The 23,912-nt window shown below is 45.8% G+C and overlaps 1 protein-coding gene across 7 annotated transcripts in view; it reads right to left on the reverse strand.

Annotated features, from left to right (window-relative positions):
• STIM1 (stromal interaction molecule 1) overlaps positions 1–23,912 on the reverse strand; it is a 200,768-nt gene that overhangs the window by 87,796 nt on the left and 89,060 nt on the right. For all 7 annotated transcript variants that reach the window (XM_073333046.1, XM_073333067.2, XM_073333056.1 and 4 more), the window contains one exon: positions 9,415–9,545. In XM_073333046.1, coding sequence (XP_073189147.1) covers positions 9,415–9,545 — 131 coding nt within the window. The remainder of the gene's footprint in view (positions 1–9,414; positions 9,546–23,912) is intronic.

Raw genomic sequence — 23,912 nt, forward strand, 5'->3', positions numbered from 1 at the left:
CGTTCCATACCCCTAATTATTTTTGTTGCCCTTTTATGAACCTTTTCCAAGTCCAATATATCTTTTTTGAGATGGGACGACCACATCTGCACACAGTATACAAGATGTAGGCGTACCATGGATTTATACAGGGGCAATATGACAGATAAGACAGAAACTATCCCTTTCTTAATTATTCCCAACATTCTGTTCGTTTTTTTGACCGTCGCTGCACACTGACTGGATGTTTTCAGAGAACTATCCACAATGACTCCAAGATCTCTTTCTTGAGTGGTAACAGCTAATTTAGACCCCATCATTTTATATGTATAGCTGGGATTATATTTTCCAACGTGCATTATTTTGCACTTATCAACACTGAATTTCATCTGCCATTCTGTTGCCCAGTCACCCAGTTTTGTGAGATCCTTTTGTAGCTCTTTGCAGTGTGCCTGGGACTTAACTATCTTGAGTAGTTCTGTATCATCTGCAAATTTTGCCACTTCGCTGTTTAACCCTTTTTCCAGAACATTTATGAATATGTTGAATAGAACTGGTCCTGATACACACCCCTGGAGGACACCACTAGTGACCTCTCTCCATTCTGAAAATTGACCATTTATTCCTACCCTTTATTTCCTATCTTTTGATCAGTTACCAATCCATGAGAGGACCTTCCCTCTTATCCCATGACTGCTTACTTTGCTTAAGAGCCTTTGGTCAGGGACCTTGTCAAAGGCTTTCTGAAAATCTAAGTACACAATATCCACTGGATCCCCTTTGTCCACATGCTTGTTGACCCCCTCAAAGAATTCTAGTAGATTGGTGAGGCATGATTTCCCTTTACAAAAACCTATTCCCCAACAAATTATGTTCATCTATAAGTGTGACAATTTTGTTCTTTACTATAGTTTCAACCAGTTTGCCCGGTACTGAAGTCAGTCTTACCGGCCTGTGATTGCCAGGGTCTCCTCTGGAGCCCTTTTTAAAATTGCTGTCACATTAGCTTTCCTCCAGTCATTTGGGACAGACACTTATTTAAATGATAAGTAACAGATGACGGTTAGTAGTTCTGCAATTTCACATTTGAGTTCTGTGACAAAGTTCCTGCTCTACTTTGGTGAGTCTTGCACTTATTGGCGGACTTGCTCGCCTTGGAGCTTCACGGCAGCCCTCAGCTTGGCCTTTTTTCTGAACTCACAGTCCAGGTCGACGACTCCTGTGTCTGACCAGGAGTTGGGAGGATTTGGGGGGAACCCGGGCCCGCCCTCTACTCCGGGTTCCAGCCCAGGGCCCTGTGGAATGCAGCTGTCTAGAGTGCCTCCTGGAACAGCTGTGCGATAGCTACAACTCCCTGGGCTACTTCATTGAATCACAGAATATCAGGGTTGGAAGGGACCTCAGGAGGTCATCTAGTCCAACCCCCTGCTCAAAGCAGGACCAATACCCAACTAAATCATCCCGGCCAGGGCTATGTCAAGCTTGACCTTAAAAATATCTAAGGAAGGAGATTCTACCACCTCCCTAGGTAACGCATTCCAGTGTTTCACTGCCCTCATAGTGAAAAAGTTTTTCCTAATATCCAACCTAAACCTCCCCCACTGCAACTTGACACCATTACTCCTTGTTCTGTCATCTGCTACCATTGAGAACAGTCTAGATCCATCCTCTTTGGAACCCCCTTTCAGGTAGTTGAAAGCAGCTATGAAATCCCCCCGCATTCTTCTCTTCTGCAGACTAAACAATCCCAGTTCCCTCAGCCTCTCCTCATAAGTCATGTGTTCCAGACCCCTAATAATTTTTGTTGCCCTCCGCTGGATGCTTTCCAATTTTTTCACATCCTTCTTGTAGTGTGGGGCCCAAAACTGAACACAGTACACCAGATGACGCCTCACCAATGTCGAATAGAAGGGAATGATCATGTCCCTCGATCTGCTGGCAATGCCCCTACATATACATCCCAAAATGCCATTGGCCTTCTTGGCAACAAGGGCACACCGTTGACTCATATCCAGCTTCTCGTCCACTGTCACCCCTAGGTCCTTTTCTGCAGAACTGCTGCCAAGCCATTCGATTCCTAGTCTGTAGCGGTGCATGGGATTCTTCCGTCCTAAGTGCAGGACTCTGCACTTGTCCTTGTTGAACCTCATCAGATTTCTTTTGGCCCAATCCTCTAATTTGTCTAGGGCCCTCTGTATTCTATTCCTATCCTCCAGCGTATCTACCACTTCTCCCAGTTTAGTGTCATCTGCAAACTTGCTGAGGGTGCAATCCACACCATCCTCCAGATCATTTATGAAGATATTGAACAAAACCGGCCCCAGGACCGACCCTTGGGATGCTCCACTTGATACCACCTGCCAACTAGACATGGAGCCACTGATCATTACCCGTTGAGCCCGACAATCTAGCCAACTTTCTATCCACCTTATAGTCCATTCATCCAGCCCATACTTCTTTAACTTGCTGGCAAGAATACTGTGGGAAACCAGCTCAAAAGCTTTGCTAAAGTCAAGGAACAACATGTCCACCGCTTTCCCCTCATCCACAGAGCCAGTTATCTCATCATAGAAGGCAATTAGATTAGTCAGGCATGACTTGCCCTTGGTGAATCCATGCTGACTGTTCCTGATCACTTTCCTCTCCTCTAAATGCTTCAGAATTGATTCCTTGAGGACCTGCTCCATGATTTTTCCAGGGACTGAGGTGAGGCTGACTGGCCTGTAGTTCGCAAGATCCTCCTCCTTCCCTTTTTTAAAGATGGACACTACATTAGTCTTTTTCCAGTCGTCCGGGACTTCCCCTGATTACCATGAGTTTTCAAAGATAATGGCCAATGGCTCTGCAATCACAGCCGCCAACTTCTTTAGCACTCTCAGATGCAGCGCATCCGGCCCCATGAATTTGTGCTCGTCCAGCTTTTCTAAATAATCCCGAACCACTTCTTTCTCCACAGAGGGCTGGTCACCTTCTCCCCATGCTGTGCTGCCCAGTGCAGCAGTCTGGGAGCTGACCTTGTTCGTGAAGACAGAGGCAAAAAAAGCATTGAGTACATTAGCTTTTTCCACATCCTCTGTTACTAGGTTGTCTCCCTCATTCAGTAAGGGGCCCACACTTTCCTTGACTTTCTTCTTGTTGCTAACATACCTGAAGAAACCCTTCTTGTTACTCTTAACATCTCTTGCTAGCTGCAACTCCAGGTGTGGTTTGGCCTTCCTGATTTCACTCCTGCATGCCCAAGCAATATTTTTATACTCTTCCCTGGTCATTTGTCCAGTCTTCCACTTCTTGTAAGCTGCTTTTTTGTGTTTAAGGTCAGCAAGGATTTCACTGTTAAGCCAAACTGGTCGCCTGCCATATTTACTATTCTTTCTACGCATCGGGATGGTTTGTCCCTGTAACCTCAATTAGGATTCTTTAAAATACAGCCAATTCTCCTGGACTCCTTTCTCCCTCATGTTATTCTCCCAGGGAATCCTGCCCATCAGTTCCCTGAGGGAGTCAAAGTCTGCTTTTCTGAAATCCAGGGTCCGTATTCTGCTGCTCTCCTTTCTTCCCTGTGTCAGGATCCTGAACTCGACCATCTCATGGTCACTGCCTCCCAAGGTCTCATCCACTTTTGCTTCCCCTACTAATTCTTCCCGGTTTGTGAGCAGCAGGTCAAGAAGAGCTCTGCCCCTTGTTGGTTCCTCCAGCACTTGCACCAGGAAATTGTCCCCTATACTTTCCAAAAACTTCCTGGATCGTCTGTGCATCGCTGTATTGCTCTCCCAGCAGATATCAGGGTGATTGAAGTCTCCCATGAGAACCAGGGCCTGCGATTTAGTAACTTCCGTGAGTTGCCGGAAGAAAGCCTCGTCCACCTCGTCCCCCTGGTCTGGTGGGTCTATAGCAGACTCCCACCACGACATCACCCTTGGTGCTCACACTTCTAAACTTAATCCAGAGACACTCAGGTTTTTCTGCAGTTTCATACTTGAGCTCTGAGCAGTCATACTTCCCCATGGCCTCCTCCCAACACCTTCTTTATCCTCACCATAGGACCTTCCTCCTTGTGTCTGATAATGCTTGTACCCCTCAGTCCTCCAACAGTCCGCGTTCTCACTCTCAGCTCCTAGTGCCTCTTGCTCCCAGCTCCTCACACGCACACCAGAAACTGAAGTGAGCTCTTTTTTAAAAACCCAGGTGCCCTGATTAGCCTGCCTTAATTGATTCTAGCAGCTTCTTGATTGGCTGCAGGTTTTCTAATCAGCCTGTCTTAATTGTCTCCAGAAGGTTCTTGATTTTTCTGGAACCTTCCCTGTTACCTTATCCAGGGAAAAGGGACCTACTTAGCCTGGGGCTAATATATCTGCCTTCTATTACTCTCCTATAGCCATCTGGTCCAACCCTGTCACAGTTCCTTCAGAACTCTTAGGTGAATACCCTCTGGTCCTGGTGACTTATTACTGTTTAGTTTACCAATTTGTTCCAAAACCTCCTCTAATGACACCTGAATCTGAGAGAGTTTCTCAGATTTGTCACCTAAAAAGAATGGCTAAGGTTTGGGAATCTCCCTCACATCCTCAACCGTGAAGACTGATGCAAAGAATTCATTTAGTTTCTCCACAATAGCCTTATCGTCCTTGAGTGCTCCTTTATTGTCTCGATCGTCCAGTGGCCTCACTGGTTGTTTAGCAGGTTTCCTGCTTCTGATGTACTTAAACATTTTTTTGCTATTACTTTTTGAATCTTTGAACAACTGCTGTGTTTAATCTGAAGATTAAACATAAAACACAGCCATATAGGTTCACGTTTGTGAGCATCTGTATCCATTCAAATAATACGCCCAGGAGCTGGCCTCCAGCCACCAATGAAGAAAAGTTTTAAATACATGACAAAATAAGGAGGACCTTAGAGCTTTGAAAGATGGAGAAAAATAACTGAACAGGCAAGTCTAGCTTCAGATGCGGATGTGTCCAGGAAGGCTAGTACTGATAATACAATTTACAAGTTCTTTACACAGAGGCAAGCTCCCGACACAGATTCCCATGTCAGCTTCTCCAATAGCAATGAATTACATCTACTAGTGAGGTGTTGCATTGCATTGTGAAGCCTGGAATCATGGTACTTTGCAATACTTAACTCTGCCAATAAGCAAACAGAGATGACAATACGTTTCCTGCAGTTGCAAAAGATCAATACAGATCTAAAGAAACAAATATTTACATAGAAATATTTGCACAGAACAATATTTGCACATAAAATGCAAATAATGCAAGCTATTCTAAAAGTAAATTCAACAAGCAAATCACTTGGATTCTGAGAGCAGATATAAATTCAAAACCTTGACTATGTTACATACTCTCCACAGAAAAGGAAAAATTATTTATGTTTAGCTTTGCTGCTTTTTCAAATTTGAATCAGAAGATGGTCACTGATTTTAAATCATCAATTCTGAAAAGGAGTATGTCAACTGAAGGGAAGTCAGAGAAGAACAACCAAAATTGTAAAAGGGCCAACTTGAAAGGAAAGATTAAAAGGAGTTAAATAATCATAATAGACTGTTCGCGCTACAGGAGTTCAAAACTCACTGTGGAACTTGAACACTTTGCCTTCTGACACAGAAGTGAGTGTACTACAAAATAAACAACAAAGCAACTTTGCTCCCCCCTTACTCACTAGCTTGGTAGCATCCACTGGCACCACGGGGGCATTTTCAGGTAATGTCTGCCCTTTCAATTGATGGCATACACCTGCCTTCTTACGTTGGTTCTCAGGTTAATGGCTTCTCTGTTGCTGCTGGAGGGTCACGAAGCAGCGGTGGCAGAGCAGAGGGTGCCCTTTTCCCTCTCAGATGTGGAATTCACCAGTGAGCCATGCCTTTGTCAGCTCCAGATTAGATTCATTCTGTGTGCTCTACACGGGCCGCATGTGACAACCTTTTTGAGACCTCAGCTGGTGCAGACTGCAGCTGTCTGATGATTTACTGGTGACTCACACATGGAGTGGCACATTTTGCCATGTGCTCCACTGACTGCATTGGCTTCCAGTTTGTTTCCAGGTGCAATTTATGCTGCAGTTACTAAGCTTGCTATGGTTGGGTCCTGGGTATGAGAGATCCTGTTCTCTCTGTGCTTTACTTCACCAGATGAGATCAGCTGGGATACCTGAGGTGAGATTTGCAAGTCTGGTGTAGGTCATTCCCAGTGAAGGGGGCCTGACTCTGATAACACCATCCCGACAAAGCCTGTGTTTGTTCCCCATCTGGGTATGTTGCAGAACTACCCCACCCCCACTTTAAAAAAAAAAAATCCGAGAGTCCCAGATTTGTTTGCAAGAAGCACAAAGCTACATTCCCGCTGAAAATCTGCCTTTGCATGTTACAACTAACTAACTTCCAGGCTTTAAGAAAGCTTTACTAATCCATTGCAGGTTTCTCAGAGAAGTCATCCCAAGTAGCAAACCACAGAGTCTTCTCTATAACCCACCATGTCGGAGCTGAATGCATCTGGCAGAGGAAAGCATGGGGTAAAACCCTTCTCACAGCTTCAGTGACCTTTAAAAACTAGAGAGACATCGCTCTACATCAGAAAGGCTGACTTTCCTCTCTTTCAGTTGTTGAGCAGTCATCTTCTTGACATATGAAAGGTCAGTGGTCTCCAAATCCTGTTGCCCAGGCAGATAGGCAGAGAGAAAGAGAGAGAACCGAAGGAGATAGACAATCAAACTAACCCTGCATCGTTAACAGCCCTTGGCACAAACGAGTGTGAGGGGTGGATTTAGGCTTATTTCCAATAGTTGTCACAGCAGGCAGGAGTGTGCAATTGGGCCTCAAATTGAGAACTAAGTCGATGCCTCTGATGGCTTCTGGTGTTCTCCTCTTTCATCAAGCCTCAGAAAACATGATGACAAGACAAATTCTTTATGGCAGAGCTGCTGAGGCTGTGACTGCCCTACAGTTGAGCAGAACAGATGGAGAATTTAAGGAAGACAGTCTAGTAGACTAGAGGATGTTGTAATTTCTCATCTTTTAGCTGAGTTTTAATTCACAGCCAAGTTGCAGGTGGGCAACCCAATGAAAATTAGCCATTTCAGTTGGCTGAAATACAAAGCTTTTATCATTTCCAAGGGAAAAATCAATGTTTATCCACCTTCATATACATAATATTCTCCTCTGTACATTGGGGAGTGTCATTTTTTTCTATATATTTATGTTCTAATGGCCTGTTTCAAGAGGCTGTGACAGCACTACAAAATTCCCAAGAAAAAACAGCACAGAGAATACCATGGAAGAGGTGAGTCCTGCCCCAAGCATCTTACAAACTAAATATGAGACATGACAGAATGGAAGGATAACTAAACAGTTATCAGGGCACAGGCATGGGGAGCAGATGGCAGGGAACTTCAAAAAGAGTGTACAGTTACTAATGAGGGCTAGTCTGTGGCGTAACGGAATAAGGAAGACTTATCTGCCTAAAGTTAGTTGTGTGTGTGTGTTTTCTATCATATCTCCTTTAAGTAACTATATTAATTGGCTAATTTCTTGTAGTACCATAGCAGAAGTGGGTCTTAAAGAGGGACTTGGAGTGGGAGATCGCCTTGCAGATTAGCTCTGGGAGGGCATTCACAGCGTAAGTGTAGCATGGAAAAAACCACAAGGACAGCTGTGCAAGAAACAGACAAACCAGGCAATAAGATTGGTGTCACTGAAGGAGTGGAAAGAGCAGCATGCAACATGACACCAGGGTCAGCAAAGCACGGAGGCCAGATTTAGGGAGAACCTTGAAGGTGAGGACAAGAAGTATTTGACATCCTGGAGAAGAGAAGCCAGTGGAGGATTCACAGAGAGAGGGTGATGTGGTCAGGTCAATGGGTAAGGAATACGATCTTAGAAACTGCATTTTGAATGGACTGGAAGTGGTGATTCATAATTAAGACAAGAGATGAAGAGGGCCTGGATGATCATATTTAGTTGGATATTTAAAGGGTTTTAAACTAGACGGTAGTAATGGGGCAACTTCAAAATACAGCCAAGCCAGGGGTTGAGAAAGCTCAGAAAACCATCCAGAACTGAGTCCCCGGGGAGCGTAGTAATAATAATAATTATTTGTACTACAGTAGCACAGAGGCCAGAGTAAAGTGACAATATACAAGACAGATTCTTGCATCAGATCCTGCCCTCCAGCTATGCAAACTAATTCGTAGATTAACAATACTTTACATAACATTTATATAATGTTATCTAGCACATTCAAAGAGCTATACAAAACCCACTAATTAATCCTCCACTTTTTCAACATGGGTATTGTCCCTATGTTACACATGGGGAAACTGAGGTAGACAAATGAATGGACTGACCCAAGCCCATACCATGAGTCAGAGGCATAGCCAGGATTAGAACTCCAGAGTTTATAGGGACTGAGACAAGGGAAAGGGACTGTACAAAAAGGTTGTCCTCACAAGTGACAAGGGAATTCAGATGGGAGCTCTTTGATCAGTCTGGGCAGTGAAATTGAGACAAAAAGAGGAGAGCTCTGTAATGACAGAACAAACAACTCGGCGCCTGCCCTCCGTGCTTGCTGGGGCGACTCTGAATTGACACCATTTCACATTTTGGACTTATGAGCCTTTTCTTTCCAATATTTTTAAATTAAAGAGCTGCTTCGTTATTAGGGGCCTGTCTGTCACACGGCTTTATTGTGTGGGCTCAGGCAACCATTTACATTCCCTGTGCCTGCACTTCCTTCTCTGCAAAACGGGAAAAAATCATACTCCCTCACTGGACGGGGTGGGGCGGGGGTAGAGAGACACGTTGTTGTCAGGGTCAGTCAGTCAGTCCAATGTTAGTAGAGAGCTTTCAGCTGGCAGAGCACTATACAAGAGCAAACATCACAGTAAATAGACCAAACCAGTCCCAATGGAGAAAACAAAGGCTTCACTTCACAGCGCAGAAATTGCAGATCACACTTTTGTAATTTCTTTCAAAAGGATCCAACTGCCCCATTTATGACCTCACCTCCCTTCCGAAGCACTTCCAGGCATACAGCATGTGCACAGAGCTCAGCTCACCTGTACTGCCTCGAGGAGGTATCAGGGTCTAGTGGATAGCGCTTGTAGCGAGCTGCGGGGTAGTGTTGCCTAATGGATAAGGTACTGGATTGGGGAGTCATGAGACCTCGGTTCTCTTGAGCTTCGGCAAGTCACATCTCTGTGTCTTTGCCTGTCTCTTCTATTCAGGGCGAGGACTGGTGTCTTATGGCATTCTGGGAGCTGCAGTCTCTGCAGGCTGAAGATGAAGGCAGCCAACAACTACTCTGGAAAATGTTATTGGCTGATCTTTGGCCACCCCTGACACGCAGTACTATCCAATGGAGAGCTGCCCTCCTAAAGAGGAAGGCAGGAAGGGAAGGAAGGACAGAAGGGAGAAAGAAAGAAAAGTAGCTGTGAACTAACCTCATCGCTCTCCTCTACATCCACGTTGCCATTGGCGTCATCGTCCATCTGTTTGTGGATATTGCAGACAGCTTCAAAGCTGAGCTGCTCATCTTCGTTGTGGCACAAGGGCTCATCAATTCGACAAAACTCTGTTTGGGGAGAAAACACTGGCATTAGGTAGCCCCCACCACAAGAATTTCCATCTCACTGACTAACCAATTTATTTGAGCATAAGCTTTTCGTGAGCTCAAATAAATTGGTTAGTCTCTAAGGTGCCACTAGTACTCCTTTTCTTTTTGGGATATTTTAGTGTTCCAGACCTACAAATATAAAGTAAGACTGGCTGGTCTCTATGATAGCAGCAAATCCTGACAAAAAAGAATGGGTGAGGGCCTAGCCTGGGCCAATTTATCTTAGGGACCAGCTCCTGCAGTCCCTTCCATCACAGCATTACGTACCAGTAGCGCTGGAAATGCTGATCAGCTTGAGTGCATGGGAGGCAGGGCCTTCTACAGAAGAGGCCAGCGACTTTAACAGGCCTATAAGTTTTAGCCTGGGGGAAGGATTCCTGGGTTGTTTTTAGTTTGTATTTAGTGGGATTTATTTGCCATATAGGTTTATTTTGTGTCATTAAGACATTATTATGTATATTACAGTTGTACTTAGACACAGTACATTTTGTGGGTTTAGTTAAATTTATTTTATTCATTTTGTTTTATACATATAATTATTCAATAAAAAGATAGTATTTCCATTAAATATGTGACGGGTCATTTAGAGTTTTATATTTATAAACCAACACCATAAATTGTGCCTCATACTTAATAAGTAGAGAATGCTGATTCAAAAACACAGGTGTCTTGCTTAAAGGAAATTTTAGAGGCTTTTGGGTAGGAATCTGTTGATGGTACGAAGAGCCTTTCACCTAGCAGGTACCTAAGACCGCATTCATTCCAGGTTGCTATTGACTGAAACTTTTTACCATCTGATGGCAGTTCTGAGGACTACATGAAATGAGTTTGGCGGGTCTTAGTCCAGTTCCCATTGGACTGGTGTCCACATCACAAAACCCATCACTAGAATTGGCATTCCTATTGAGTCTTAGAAGAATGGCTAAGGAACAACGGGCATGTCTAAAAACCCACAGTTAGCCTGTGCCAGCTGACTCAGGCTAAGAAGCCGTTTAATTGCAGAGTAGACGTAGAGGCCCTTGTGAGGTGGGAGGCCCAGAGCCCCTTAGCCCGACCCCAAATCAGCTGGCCTGGGGCAGCCGCCGGTGTCTAACTACAGCGTAGACATACCACAAAGGGCCTTGGAGATCGAATCCCCCTCTGACTTCATGGTGGTCCTTCCAAAACAAAACAGGCACGCTGACGCCAGAGGGATCTGGCACTGCTGCCATACATACCGTATCTTTTCTGAGGCTAAACTGGCATTTATTAAGGCATCTATCAACTTGAGATCTAAAAACCCAGATGAAATGAAACTACTCATATGCTTAAAAAGTTAAGTACCTGTTTAATTAAATGATTGGCCAGATCAGGGCCTAAGTGTGGACTGAAGTGAGACTTATGTTTCTTGGTCTGTCAATCTGAAATCTTTTGCCAGCACTGAATTCACACTAATTGTTTTTAAATGTTTCATTATTAGTTTTACTTTCCCCCTTTAGCTTTCACAGATACCTTGGCTGATGCAATCTTCATGACAGATCCACCCTAGAAGCCCTCTGCTACCAGCACAGATCTCTAGCTGCATACAGCTAACACCAGCCAGGAAAAGTTACAAAACAGCTTCCATATTAAAAAGACTGGGACTGTTTAGCTTAGAAAAGAGAAGACATAAGAAGTACTGCTTCACATAATGCACAGTCAACCTGTGGAACTCATTGCCAGAGAATGGTGTGAAGGGCAAAAGTCTAACTGGGTTCAAAAAAGAATTACGTAAGTTTCTGGAGGATAGGTCCCTCGATGGCTATAAGCCAAGATGATTAAGGATGCAACCCCATGATGCCAGTGTCCCTAAACCTCTGACTGCCAGAAACTGGAACTGGATGACAGGGGATGGATCACTCGATCATTGCCCTGTTCTGTTCATTCCCTCTGAAGCATCTGGCACCAGCCACTGTCAAGAAGGCAGGATACCAAGCTAGACAGACTTCCTACTCCTCTCTCTCCAGACTGTTTAAAACACAAATAAAGTAACAGGTGCATGTAATTTCCCCAAGCAAACACTGACTGCAATTCCTTCAGCTGCTACAGGTGCCCCAATGCCTGGCATGACAGCATTTGGTACTGCAGGTCGTGTCTTAGCTGATCAAATGCCATAGTGAGGCAGGCAAGAAACACAAGTGAGTGCGCTTGTAAGTGAGCATGGAAGATAAAATAGGATGGGCGAGTCAGAGAGATGTAAGAGCACTTGCACTTTTTTCAGACTACAGGTGCCTCTGTAAGTTATTATTGAGTATATGAGTCATGATACAGCACCATATGATCGCTAACAGTTTACTGGAAATAAAGGTGTCTCTATCAGATAAAGACAGATGGCAGGGTCACATAGTATTGAATGGTCACTTGTAATTTACAGGAAATACAGCTGCCAAAGTTTCTGAACCTAATGCAACTACAGCCATAAATGTCACTCATCCCAAAATATTCATCAGTGAGAAAATACAGCTGCACTACCATGCACGGGAGCAGTAGTTTTCCTTGTGGGCATACCTTTAACCTCTGATCTCTGTTAGATGTTGGCTTGTATCTGCAGACTCCCAGACGTGGCTTGATACCAGCCTTATAAACAGGATGATATTACCTTGAAGCTTAGCAACAGATGAAGGACCACAAACTTTTTTCAATATCAGTTACAAGAGCAGAGGATCCAGAGTTTCATTTTAATGTTTATCTACAATAAATAAATGTATGTTCTCCAATTTCATACTTTGCATATGACATTCTCTCAAAAGCACCTAGAAGAGGGTTCTCCAATTACGCTTTCAGCGTCTCACCGAGTATCAACCTACGAGTCCAAGTTTTACATTGTGTTCATCACTGTTGTGTTTGAAAGCCTGACAAGTGTATGTATTTTTACACAGGGATGGCACATTTAAAATCCTGGCTGTAGTTATGGCACTAGTGCTGGAACAGGACTTTTCAAACTGATACTGATCTAATTCCAGTATCTTAGTGTGTAATATAAACATAGAACAGAAGATGGAAAGCATCAGTTTCCATCTCCCATAACCCAACCTCTGCAATCACAGGAAATCAGGCAATGGGCGATATGCCCAGCAGATCCTAACGGATGACCCCCTCTCCTAACTCAGTGCTGCAGAGAAAAAATAAAAATCCCCGTCAAAATACCATGAGAAAATGTCTTCCCAAATTAGGTAACCAGCTCAGCCCTGCGCACATAAGCTACAATTATCACGGTTAAGTATCCAGTCTCATTTATACTCTGAGATACCAGTAGTGTCTAAATATGGAATACTGGTCTATTTTTCTTGATTTCCCAGTGCTGTGGGCTCTGCCAGTCCCTTCTGGAACAGGGAATCCTGAATACTGACCACATTCTGGGAACAGGAAATGTCCCAAGGAATTTAACTTAATAAAAAAAAGATGTCCACAGGTAGGCTTCAGATGTAATTGTAGTTTCCCTGAAATTTAGGTGTGATCTACACTTAGAAATTTACCAACATAGCTCTGTCAATTAATGGTGTGATTTTTTACCAAGATAGCCACACTGATAAAAACCCTACTATAAGCCGTTTTATACCAGTTAAGTGCATCCACCCTAAAGGATTTTGTCAGCATAACTATATTAGTACAACTATACCAGCAAAAGCCTCCTAGGGTAGACAAGGTATTAGCTGACAATGTTTGCTTTGGTCACACATGGTATGACATCAGAATAGGAAAATTTATTCGTGCTTATCTACAAGTTTCCTTTCTTTGAGTAATAAGGTCTACAGATCTATTACAAGGGGTACTTCAGCCTACTTACAACTTGGAGGCAGAACCAGATCTGCCAGTCATTAGCAACAAGGGAGTGCCCCACCCCCTGAAGTTCCCTTTAATCAAGACAATGTCCAGGCCAGTATGATTCCATTCTACTTTCCTAAATTACAGATTGTGTTAACTATACTTTGAAGTGAAATCACAACAATTTCTCCTAATGCAGAGCACAGGGACACGTCTCCCTAACAAAATAAACCTGAATATTTGGGTATCAACTTCTCTCTCTATTCTGGATGATCCATTTGTCTCCAAGATGGGCCAGATCTATGGACCTTATTACTCAAGGAAAGGAAATTTTCAGGCAAAACACAGATTTTTTTTTTCTGTTCTACATGGAGCTAGGGTCCACAGAGCCTTAACAATGGAATTTTCACAGCAATGTGCCTCCAGGATGGGAAGCTGGATCATCCTTTAATTATGGACAACCAAAATGAGGTTGATTATATATCCTGGACAATGAGGCATGGGAAAGACTTCTGCCGAAAAATGGCATTGGTTAGTGATTAGATGACCAATATGTAGAATTTGGTGAATTTATGTATTGATGGCTACATGGCCATCTAGCTGGTCTCAATACAGGAGACATGACTTCTCTGCCCTGAAGTTATCAGTGCTCCTACAGATTAGACTTTGATGCTTGACAGAAAAAGAACATTTCTTGAATTTACTTTGCAAGTGAGTGCTATGACAGATGTGAGGACTGCATGTCTGAACAGGTCTCCACAGAGAAAGCTCCCAACTTCATAAACTCATCCGACTGGCGATAGTGGTTCTCAGGAAGTCTGCTTTAATGGATAGAAAGTGTAACGATACTAGGTAGTGAGTAAGGAGCAGAATGAGGTTCCAAACATTGTGGGGTTGGAATCTGGGTAGTTAACCTAAGGAAGCATTTAATGTCAGGGTTTCTACAAAACTTCCTTTTTCTTGACCATATTGAGAACATAGTACAGAGACTTGACCTTTTTTCTTAGGAGTCTTAGATTGGAAGGACAAAAGTACAGATGTTACAGACCACCAGAAAGGCTGAAGAGTTCTTGGATAACCAGCCTCAGGAAGCATCACTACCCCAGATTCAAGAAAGAAACTGGCCATCCAGGAATGAGAAAGAGATGAAATAAGAGATACTTAGTGTGACAGGATTCCCCAGGGTGCAGACTGAGACTGTGGGAACACTGTACCCCCCTGAACTCTTTCCAGCCTGGGCTGTCTCTCACAATGCCTTGCTAGTGACCAGCGGCAAACCCCTCCAGGTGCTGTGATCACTCAGCACAACAGCATGTGGCGCCCCACACCCACCTATACTGCATGAATGCTCCCAGAGCAACGGCAGCAGAGCCAAATTCCCCCAGCTCCCAGCCTTGTACCTCAGGAATATACCGTCTTGCACTGCTCAAGGTGGGAAGTGCAGATTTATTAATTGGTTCACCACTTCATCAATGAAAAGTGTATATACACCTGCCTTTGCAAACCTGAGCATATTGGCCACATGCTTCAGGCAAAATCACTGGTAAAGATAAACAGCCAAACAAATGTATTGACTACAAAAGATAGATTTTAAGTGATATTAAGTGATAGGCAAAAAGTTAGTTACCAAGATAAAATAAAATATAAGCATGCAGTCTAAACTCTCAATCCTATTAGTTTGGGCAACATCTAGATTAAGCTTTTTCAAGCCACTGGATATTGCAGTTCGTACCACACAGATTTCACCCTTGAAATCTGGGCCAGTCTTCTCTGCATAAATCTTCTCAGTGTCCTTGTTGCTTGCAGCATGGGTGGGGGCAAGAGAGAGGTGAAGCATGGGCCTGCTCTGTTCTGTTTTATACCCTCAGTCCTATGTGCTTAGGGAACACACAAGTCCGGACATGTCTGGGGGCATTACTTAGTCTCCAGACAAGGTTGAGCAATTCCTCTGGTGTGGCCTCATGCAGGTGAGTCACTGAATTGTAGCTCCCCTGCTGGACAATGGCTGTTGATGGGTTGTCTGACACCCTGCCCGGGCATTGGTTACTTTCCTTGCTGTTGCCTCTGGGGAGCTAATATCTGGCTGATTCCCCAACTTACAGCATGTTTTAGTGACAACCATACCACACAATTCTCATACCTTCATATGTATTAATGATATACATATATGGATAGAAAAATGACTTTCAGCAGATCACATAACCTTTCCCATGATACCTCACACAGCCGGCTTTATATGCAATCACAATTATATATAAATGAGCAACATGGGGGTTACAGGGTGCTCCCCCAAGGTGCAGAATGTCACACTTGGTAATTCATAACCATCAGAGACAAGAAGATAAGGCAGCATTCTACACAGCTGGAGGCAGATGAGGATGAACAGCTTGTGGCCATCAAAGAGAAGAGGACTAGGAGTAATTCCATGCAGCTAAAAGTTTCCAATCAATGTCAGGTCCGCCGTGTGGAAACTGTGGAAGATATCTCTGAAGATCCAGCTGGTCAAATGGTATGGAGAGGTGTGGGGGACACACCTGTGGATGGCTACTCAGCACAACCTGTAAGAAAAAAATCAAGCTTCAACCATCCAAGGAAGACAGATGATTTTTGTTGAGGATTCTGTACTAAGAAGAATGGATGAATGTTCTGCAAGGGACAGGCAGACAGCGGACGGTGTGTTTTCCTCTCAAAGCTAAAAGATGAGACATCACTCTATGATTAAACAGGCTTCTGAAGTCAACAGGCCATGGTCACGGTACATATTGGCATAATGACACTACATTGTGGGATAGCTCACAGATTATAGATGACTTCAGGGAACTCAGAGGGGTGCTGAAGGAGAAGAATGTCCAAGTGATCGTCTCAGAGATCCTTCCTGTCCTTCAAGCGAAGGAAGACAGAAGACAGAAGGCAGAGGATTCTGACAGTGAACTGCTGGCTAGGTACTGGTGCTAGATAGAGGGTCAAATGACCCTTCAGAATTGTACTTTATTTTTGGTGGTGATGGTCTGATGCCACCTGAGAGCTTTCAGGCCCAGAGGTAACACTGCCCAGACTTGGCTGTCTATAGATAGTGCAGTGGCCACTCCTTCAAGTAAAATACCATCCCATTAGAAACAGTGAGACCTTGGCCCCTAGGGACAATAGCCATGTTTACCTTTGATAGCAATACCAAGTTGAATCTGGACTGGTTCATGCTGAGGAACCTTACAGCCTTACAAAATGGAGGCCACCGAGGTTACAAAGAAGTATATGGGGAGCCAAGAGCCCCTTCCTGCCTGTATGTTCTTCCACATTTGGGCTGCTCTCCCTCTCATCACTCTATGGCCAGCTGCCGAAGCAAGAGGTGGATTGGTTGTGGCAGCAAGGCATGGCAAACTGCAGCAGTATCTAGGAACAATGATCTGTACTTTGGGCGTGGTGATCCACAGCAGTAGCCAGGGACAACAGCCCAATAGCTAGGGCGTGGTAACCCATAGCAGCAGTTGAGGACTCAGACTTTAATGCCAGAAGCGATGACAGCTCAACATTTTGCTAGTCTTTTAAGTGTGGCAAGAAATTGCCGTTCCTCTATTACGATATCTTCCCAGGAAGCATGAGGAGGCATAAACAACTATGGCTTGTCTCAGGCAGTCACAGATCTCGAACATATTTTCACTCAACACAGTGCTCTGGCTGAAACAGTCAATCCTCTGGGTGGGTTTTTCATTTTGTTTGATTTTGATTTATTTTATTATATATGTGATTTGATCTCACAATACTGATTTGGACAGCTGGCCACACTCCCGTAAGGAGAAAGCACTCCTGTTTTTTTCAAATATTTCCTCTTTTTGGATGAACATGAACCCAAGAAACCAGCACAGCTCTTTGGCTTGGATTTTTTTCTGGGTTAATCTGCCATGCTGCACTCCATGAAGCTGAGCAAGGGAACCGGATGCTGATTTTATTTATATACATCCTCTTTGAGAGTTTGTCTCTACCATCCCGCCTCAGAGGAGGGAGTGAAATTGGGCTCAGACATTGCTCCAAAAATATTTTGAAAGATTAGTGATCTCCCGGCCTTCAAAGATATTGACTTTACTGTCTTCTCTCCCAAAATGGGGTTTCTGGGTCCTGGAAGGAAAGTATTGGGATTCAAGAATGGATTCCCCAGAGGTTTTACCCCTTTTGATTATTAGGGTATCATGGGCCAGACAGGCTTGCATTTCCTCTGGAGGCCTCCGCCTGGGATGTGAGTAGCACAGGCCTGTTTGTAGAGGTGGCAGAAGCTGGACCCAAAAGTCCCTTATTGCCCTTTCTGATGTAGGCAACCTCTGTGTTGCAGCCATTACTCTCCCTCAAGCTGCAGCCTGAGCAGAGGCAGCTGAGCTCCACAGTCAGAAGTGTGGCTGCTGATGCGGCTCTAGGGATTCCGGGTATGTCTACACTACGGAATAAGGTCGAATTTATAGAAGTCGCTTTTTTAGAAATCGGTTTTATATATTCGAGTGTGTGTGTCCCCAAAGAAAATGCTCTAAGTGCATTAAGTGCATTAACTCGGCGGAGTGCTTCCACAGTACCGAAGCTAGACTCGACTTCCGGAGCGTTGCACTGTGGGTAACTATCCCACAGTTCCCGCAGTCTCCGCTGCCCATTGGAATTCTGGGTTGAGATCCCAATGCCTGATGAGGCTAAAACATTGTCGCGGGTGGTTCTGGGTACGTATCGTCAGGCCCCTGTTCCCTCCCTCCCTCCCTCCGTGAAAGCAAGGGCAGACAATCGTTTTGCGCCTTTTTTCCTGAGTTACCTGTGCAGATGCCATACCACGGCAAGCATGGAGCCCGCTCAGGTAACCGTCACCGTATGTCTCCTGGGTGATGGCAGACGCGGTACGGCATTGCTACACAGTAGCAGCAACCCATTGCCTTCTGGCAGCAGACGGTGCAATAAGACTGGTAGCCGTTATCGTCATGTCCGAGGTGCTCTTGGCCATGTTGGCTGGGAGCGCCTGGGCAGACATGGGCGCAGGGACTAAATTTGGAGTGACCTGACCAGGTCATTCTCTTTAGTCAGTCAGTCCTATTGAACCGTCTTATGGAGAGCAGACAGGCGATACGGATTGCTAGCAGTCGTACTGTACCATCTTCTGCCGGGCAGGCAAGAGATGAGGATGGCTAGCAGTCCTTCTGCACCGTCTGCTGCCAGCCAAAGATGTAAAAGACAGATGGAGTGGATCAAAACAAGAAATAGACCAGATTTCTTTTGTACTCATTTGCCTCCTCCCCGGTCTAGGGGACTCATTCCTCTAGGTCACACTGCAGTCACTCACAGAGAAGGTGCAGCAAGGTAAATCTAGCCATGTATCAATCAGATGCCAGACTAACCTCCTTGTTCCAATAAGAACAATAACTTAGGTGCACCATTTCTTATTGGAACCCTCCGTGAAGTCCTGCCTGAAATACTTCTTGATGTAAAGCCACCCCCTTTGTTGATTTTAGCTCCCTGAAGCCAACCCTGTAAGCCGTATCCTCAGTCGCCCCTCCCTCCGTCAGAGCAACGGCAGACAATCGTTCCGCGCCTTTTTTCTGTGCGGAAGCCATACCAAGGCAAGCATGGAGGCCGCTCAGCTCACTTTGGCAATTAGGAGCACATTAAACACCACACGCATTATCCAGCAGTATATGCAGCACCAGAACCTGGCAAAGCGATACCGGGCAAGGAGGCGACGTCAGCGTGGTCACGTGAGTGATCAGGACATGGACACAGATTTCTCTGAAAGCATGGGCCCTGGCAATGCATGCATCATGGTGCTAATGAGGCAGGTTCATGCTGTGGAATGCTGATTCTGGGCTCGGGAAACAAGCACAGACTGGTGGGACCGCATAGTGTTGCGGCTCTGGGACGATTTCCAGTAGCTGAGAAACTTTCGCATGCATAAGGGCACTTTCATGGAACTTTGTGACTTGCTTTCCCCTGCCCTGAAGCGCATGAATACCAAGATGAGAGCAGCCCTCACAGTTGAGAAGCGAGTGGCGATAGCCCTGTGGAAGCTTGCAACGCCAGACAGCTACCGGTCAGTTGGGAATCAATTTGGAGTGGGCAAATCTACTGTGGGGGCTGCTGTGATGCAAGTAGCCAACGCAATCAAAGATCTGCTGAATCAAGGGTAGTGACCCTGGGAAATGTGCAGGTCATAGTGGATGGCTTTGCTGCAATGGGATTCCCTAACTGTGGTGGGGCCATAGACGGAACCCATATTCCTATCTTGGCACCGGAGCACCAAGCCGGCAAGTACATAAACCATAAGGGGTACTTTTCAATAGTGCTGCAAGCTCTGGTGGATCACAAGGGACGTTTCACCAACATCAACGTGGGATGGCTGGGAAAGGTACATGACACTCGCATCTTCAGGAACTCTGGTCTGTTTCAAAAGCTGCAGGAAGGGACTTTATTCCCAGACCAGAAAATAACTGTTGGGGATGTTGAAATGCCTATATGTATCCTTGGGGACCCAGCCTACCCCTTAATGCCATGGCTCATGAAGCCATGAAGCCACAGGGAGCCTGGACAGTAGTCAGGAGCTGTTCAACTACAGGCTGAGCAAGTGCAGAATGGTGGTAGAATGTGCATTTGGACGTTTAAAGGCGCGCTGGCGCAGTTTACTGACTCGCTTAGACCTCAGCGAAACCAATATTCTCACTGTTATTACTGCTTGCTGTGTGCTCCACAATATCTGTGAGAGTAAGGGGGAGATGTTTATGGCGGGGTGGGAGGTTGAGGCAAATCGTCTGGCTGCTGGTTACGCGCAGCCAGACACCAGGGCGGTTAGAAGAGCACGGGAGGGCGCGGTACGCATCAGAGAAGCTTTGAAAACCAGTTTCATGACTGGCCAGGCTACGGTGTGAAAGTTCTGTTTGTTTCTCCTTGATGAAACCCCCCGCCCCTTGGTTCACTCTACTTCCCTGTAAGCTAAGCACCCTCCCCTCCTCCCTTCGATCACCGCTTGCAGAGCCAATAAAGTCATTGTTGCTTCACATTCATGCATTCTTTATTCATTCATCACACAAATAGGGGGATGGCTACCAAGGTAGCCCAGGAGGGGTGGTGGAGGAGGGAAGGAAAATGCCACACAGCACTTTAAAAGTTTACAACCTTAAAAGTTATTGAATGCCAGCCTTCTTTTTTTTGGGCAATCCTCTGTGGCGGAGTGGCTGGTTGGCCGGTGGTCCCCCCACCGTGTTCTTGGGCGTCTGGGTGTGGAGGCTATGGAACTTGGGGAGGAGGGCGGTTGGTTACACAGGGGCTGTAGTGGCAGTCTGTGCTCCAGCTGCCTTTGCTGCAGCTCAACCATACACTGGAGCATACTGGTTTGGTCCGCCAGCAGCCTCAGCATTGAATCCTGCCTCCTCTCATCACGCTGCCACCACATTTGAACTTCAGCCCTCTCTTCAGCCCTCCACTTACTCTCTTCAGCCCGCCACCTCTCCTCCCGGTCATTTTGTGCTTTCCTGCACTCTGACATTATTTGCCTCCACGCATTCGTTTGTGCTCTGTCAGTGCAGGAGGACAGCATGAGCTCGGAGAACATTTCATCTCGAGTGCTTTTTTTTTCTTCTTTCTGATCTTAACTAGCCTCTGGGAAGGAGAAGATCCTGTGATCATTGAAACACATGCAGCTGGTGGAGAAAAAAAAAGGACAGCAGTATTTAAAAAGACACATTTTATAAAACAGTGGCTACACTCTTTCAGGGTAAACCTTGCTGTTAACATTACATACATAGTACATGTGCTTTTGTTACAAGGTTGCATTTTGCCTCCCTCCACCACGTGGCTACCCCCTCAACCATCCCCCCTCCCTGTGGCTAACAGCGGGGAACATTTCTGTTTAGCCACAGGCAAACAGCCCAGCAGGAATGGGCTCCTCTGAGTGTCCCCTGAAGAAAAGCACTCTATTTCAACCAGGTGACCATGAATTATATCTCACTCTCCTGAGGATAACACAGAGAGATAAAGAACGGATGTTGTTTGAACGCCAGCAAACATACACTGCAATGCTTTGTTGTACAATGATTCCAGAGTACGTGTTACTGGCCTGGAGTGGTAAAGTGTCCTACCATGAAGGACGCAATAAGGCTGCCCTCCCCAGAAACCTTTTGCAAAGGCTTTGGGAGTACATCCAGGAGAGCCGGGAATGCCAGGGCAAAGTAATCCATTCACATGCTTGCTTTTAAACCATGTATAGTATTTTAAAAGGTACACTCACCGGAGGTCCCTTCTGTGCCTGCCGGGTCCAGGAAGCAGCCTTGGTTGGGTTCAGGGGGTACTGGCTCCAGGTCCAGGCTGAGAAACAGTTCCTGGCTGTTGGGAAAACCGGTTTCTCCGCTTGCTTGCTGTGAGCTATCTGCAACCTCATCATCATCATCATCATCTTCTTCGTTCCCAAAACCTGCTTCCATGTTGCCTCCATCTCCAGTGAAGGAGTCAAACAACACGGCTGGGGTAGTGGTGGCTGAACCCCCTAAAATGGCATGCAGCTCATCATAGAAGCGGCATGTTTGGGGCTCTGACCCGGAGCGGCCGTTCGCCTCTCTGGTTTTCTGGTAGGTTTGCCTCAGCTCCTTAAGTTTCACGCGGCACTGCTTCAGGTCCCTGTTATGGCCTCTGTCCCTCATGCCCTGGGAGATTTTCACAAAGGTTTTGGCATTTCGAAAACTGGAACGGAGTTCTGATAGCACGGATTCCTCTCCCAATACAGCGATCAGATCCCGTATCTCCCGTTCGGTCCATGCTGGAGCTCTTTTGCGATTCTGGGACTCCATCATGGTCACCTCTGCTGATGAGCTCTGCATGGTCACCTGCAGCTTGCCACGCTGGCCAAACAGGAAATGAGATTCAAAAGTTTGCGGGCCTTTTCCTGTCTACCTGGCCAGTGCATCTGAGTTGAGAGTGCTGTCCAGAGCGGTCACAATGGAGCACTCTGGGATAGCTCCCGGAGGCCAATACCGTCGAATTGTGTCCACAGTACCCCAAATTCGAGCCGGCAAGGCCGATTTAAGCGCTAATCCACTTGTCAGGGGTGGAGTAAGGAAATCGATTTTAAGAGCTCTTTAAGTCGAAATAAAGGGCTTCATCGTGTGGACGGGTGCAGGTTTACATCGATTTAACGCTGCTAAATTCGACCTAAAGTCCTAGTGTAGACCAGGACTCAGACTCAATCTTCCACCCGGTTTGCTGCTTTCTGGTTTTATCCTCTCACAGAGATGGAGAAGGAGGGGAGCTGCTTGCCCCAGAGCCAGTTCTTTCCCATCCTGCTTGCCTCTCTTTCCTGCCCAGAAAAGAGGAGGCTGAGGCAAATGCACCTGGACTGGGCTGTGAGGGGGAACTGCCCGTAGCTCACAAAGAACGTGAAAGCAGGAGATTTAAGCCCTTCCTTTTGCCTTTGACTTTCTTGGCATAGCTCTCTCCCTGAAGTCTGCAGGAAAACCAGCCACCACAAATGCCACAGAAGGGTAGAGCCCTCAATGGATAAAAATTTTGCATCCACAGCCGAGTAGCAATCCGCAAACATGGCTGTGGGATATAAAGCAGATATCTGCAGATCTGCAGGGCTCTACAGAAGGGGAAGCAGAGCTGACAGGAATCATAGAATCATAGAATATCAGGGTTGGAAGGGACCCCAGAAGGTCATCTAGTCCAACCCCCTGCTCGAAGCAGGACCAGTTCCCAGTTAAATCATCCCAGCCAGGGCTTTGTCAAGCCTGACCTTAAAAACCTCTAAGGAAGGAGATTCTACCACCTCCCTAGGTAACGCATTCCAGTGTTTCACCACCCTCTTAGTGAAAAAGTTTTTCCTAATATCCAATCTAAACCTCCCCCACTGCAACTTGAGACCATTACTCCTCGTTCTGTCATCTGCTACCATTGAGAACAGTCTAGAGCCATCCTCTTTGGAACCCCCTTTCAGGTAGTTGAAAGCAGCTATCAAATCCCCCCTCATTCTTCTCTTCTGCAGGCTAAACAATCCCAGCTCCCTCAGCCTCTCCTCATAACTCATGTGTTCCAGTCCCCTAATCATTTTTGTTGCCCTTCGCTGGACTCTCTCCAATTTATCCACATCCTTCTTGAAGTGTGGGGCCCAAAACTGAACACAGTACTCCAGATGAGGCCTCACCAATGTCGAATAGAGGGGAACGATCACGTCCCTCGATCTGCTCGCTATGCCCCTACTTATACATCCCAAAATGCCATTGGCCTTCTTGGCAACAAGGGCACACTGCTGACTCATATCCAGCTTCTCGTCCACTGTCACCCCTAGGTCCTTTTCCGCAGAACTGCTGCCTAGCCATTCGGTCCCTAGTCTGTAGCTGTGCATTGGGTTCTTCCGTCCTAAGTGCAGGACCCTGCACTTATCCTTATTGAACCTCATCAGATTTCTTTTGGCCCAATCCTCCAATTTGTCTAGGTCTTTCTGTATCCTATCCCTCCCCTCCAGCGTATCTACCACTCCTCCCAGTTTAGTATCATCCGCAAATTTGCTGAGAGTGCAATCCACACCATCCTCCA

The sequence above is a fragment of the Lepidochelys kempii genome, chromosome 1, assembly GCF_965140285.1.
Source record: "Lepidochelys kempii isolate rLepKem1 chromosome 1, rLepKem1.hap1, whole genome shotgun sequence".
NCBI lineage: Eukaryota > Metazoa > Chordata > Testudines > Cheloniidae > Lepidochelys > Lepidochelys kempii.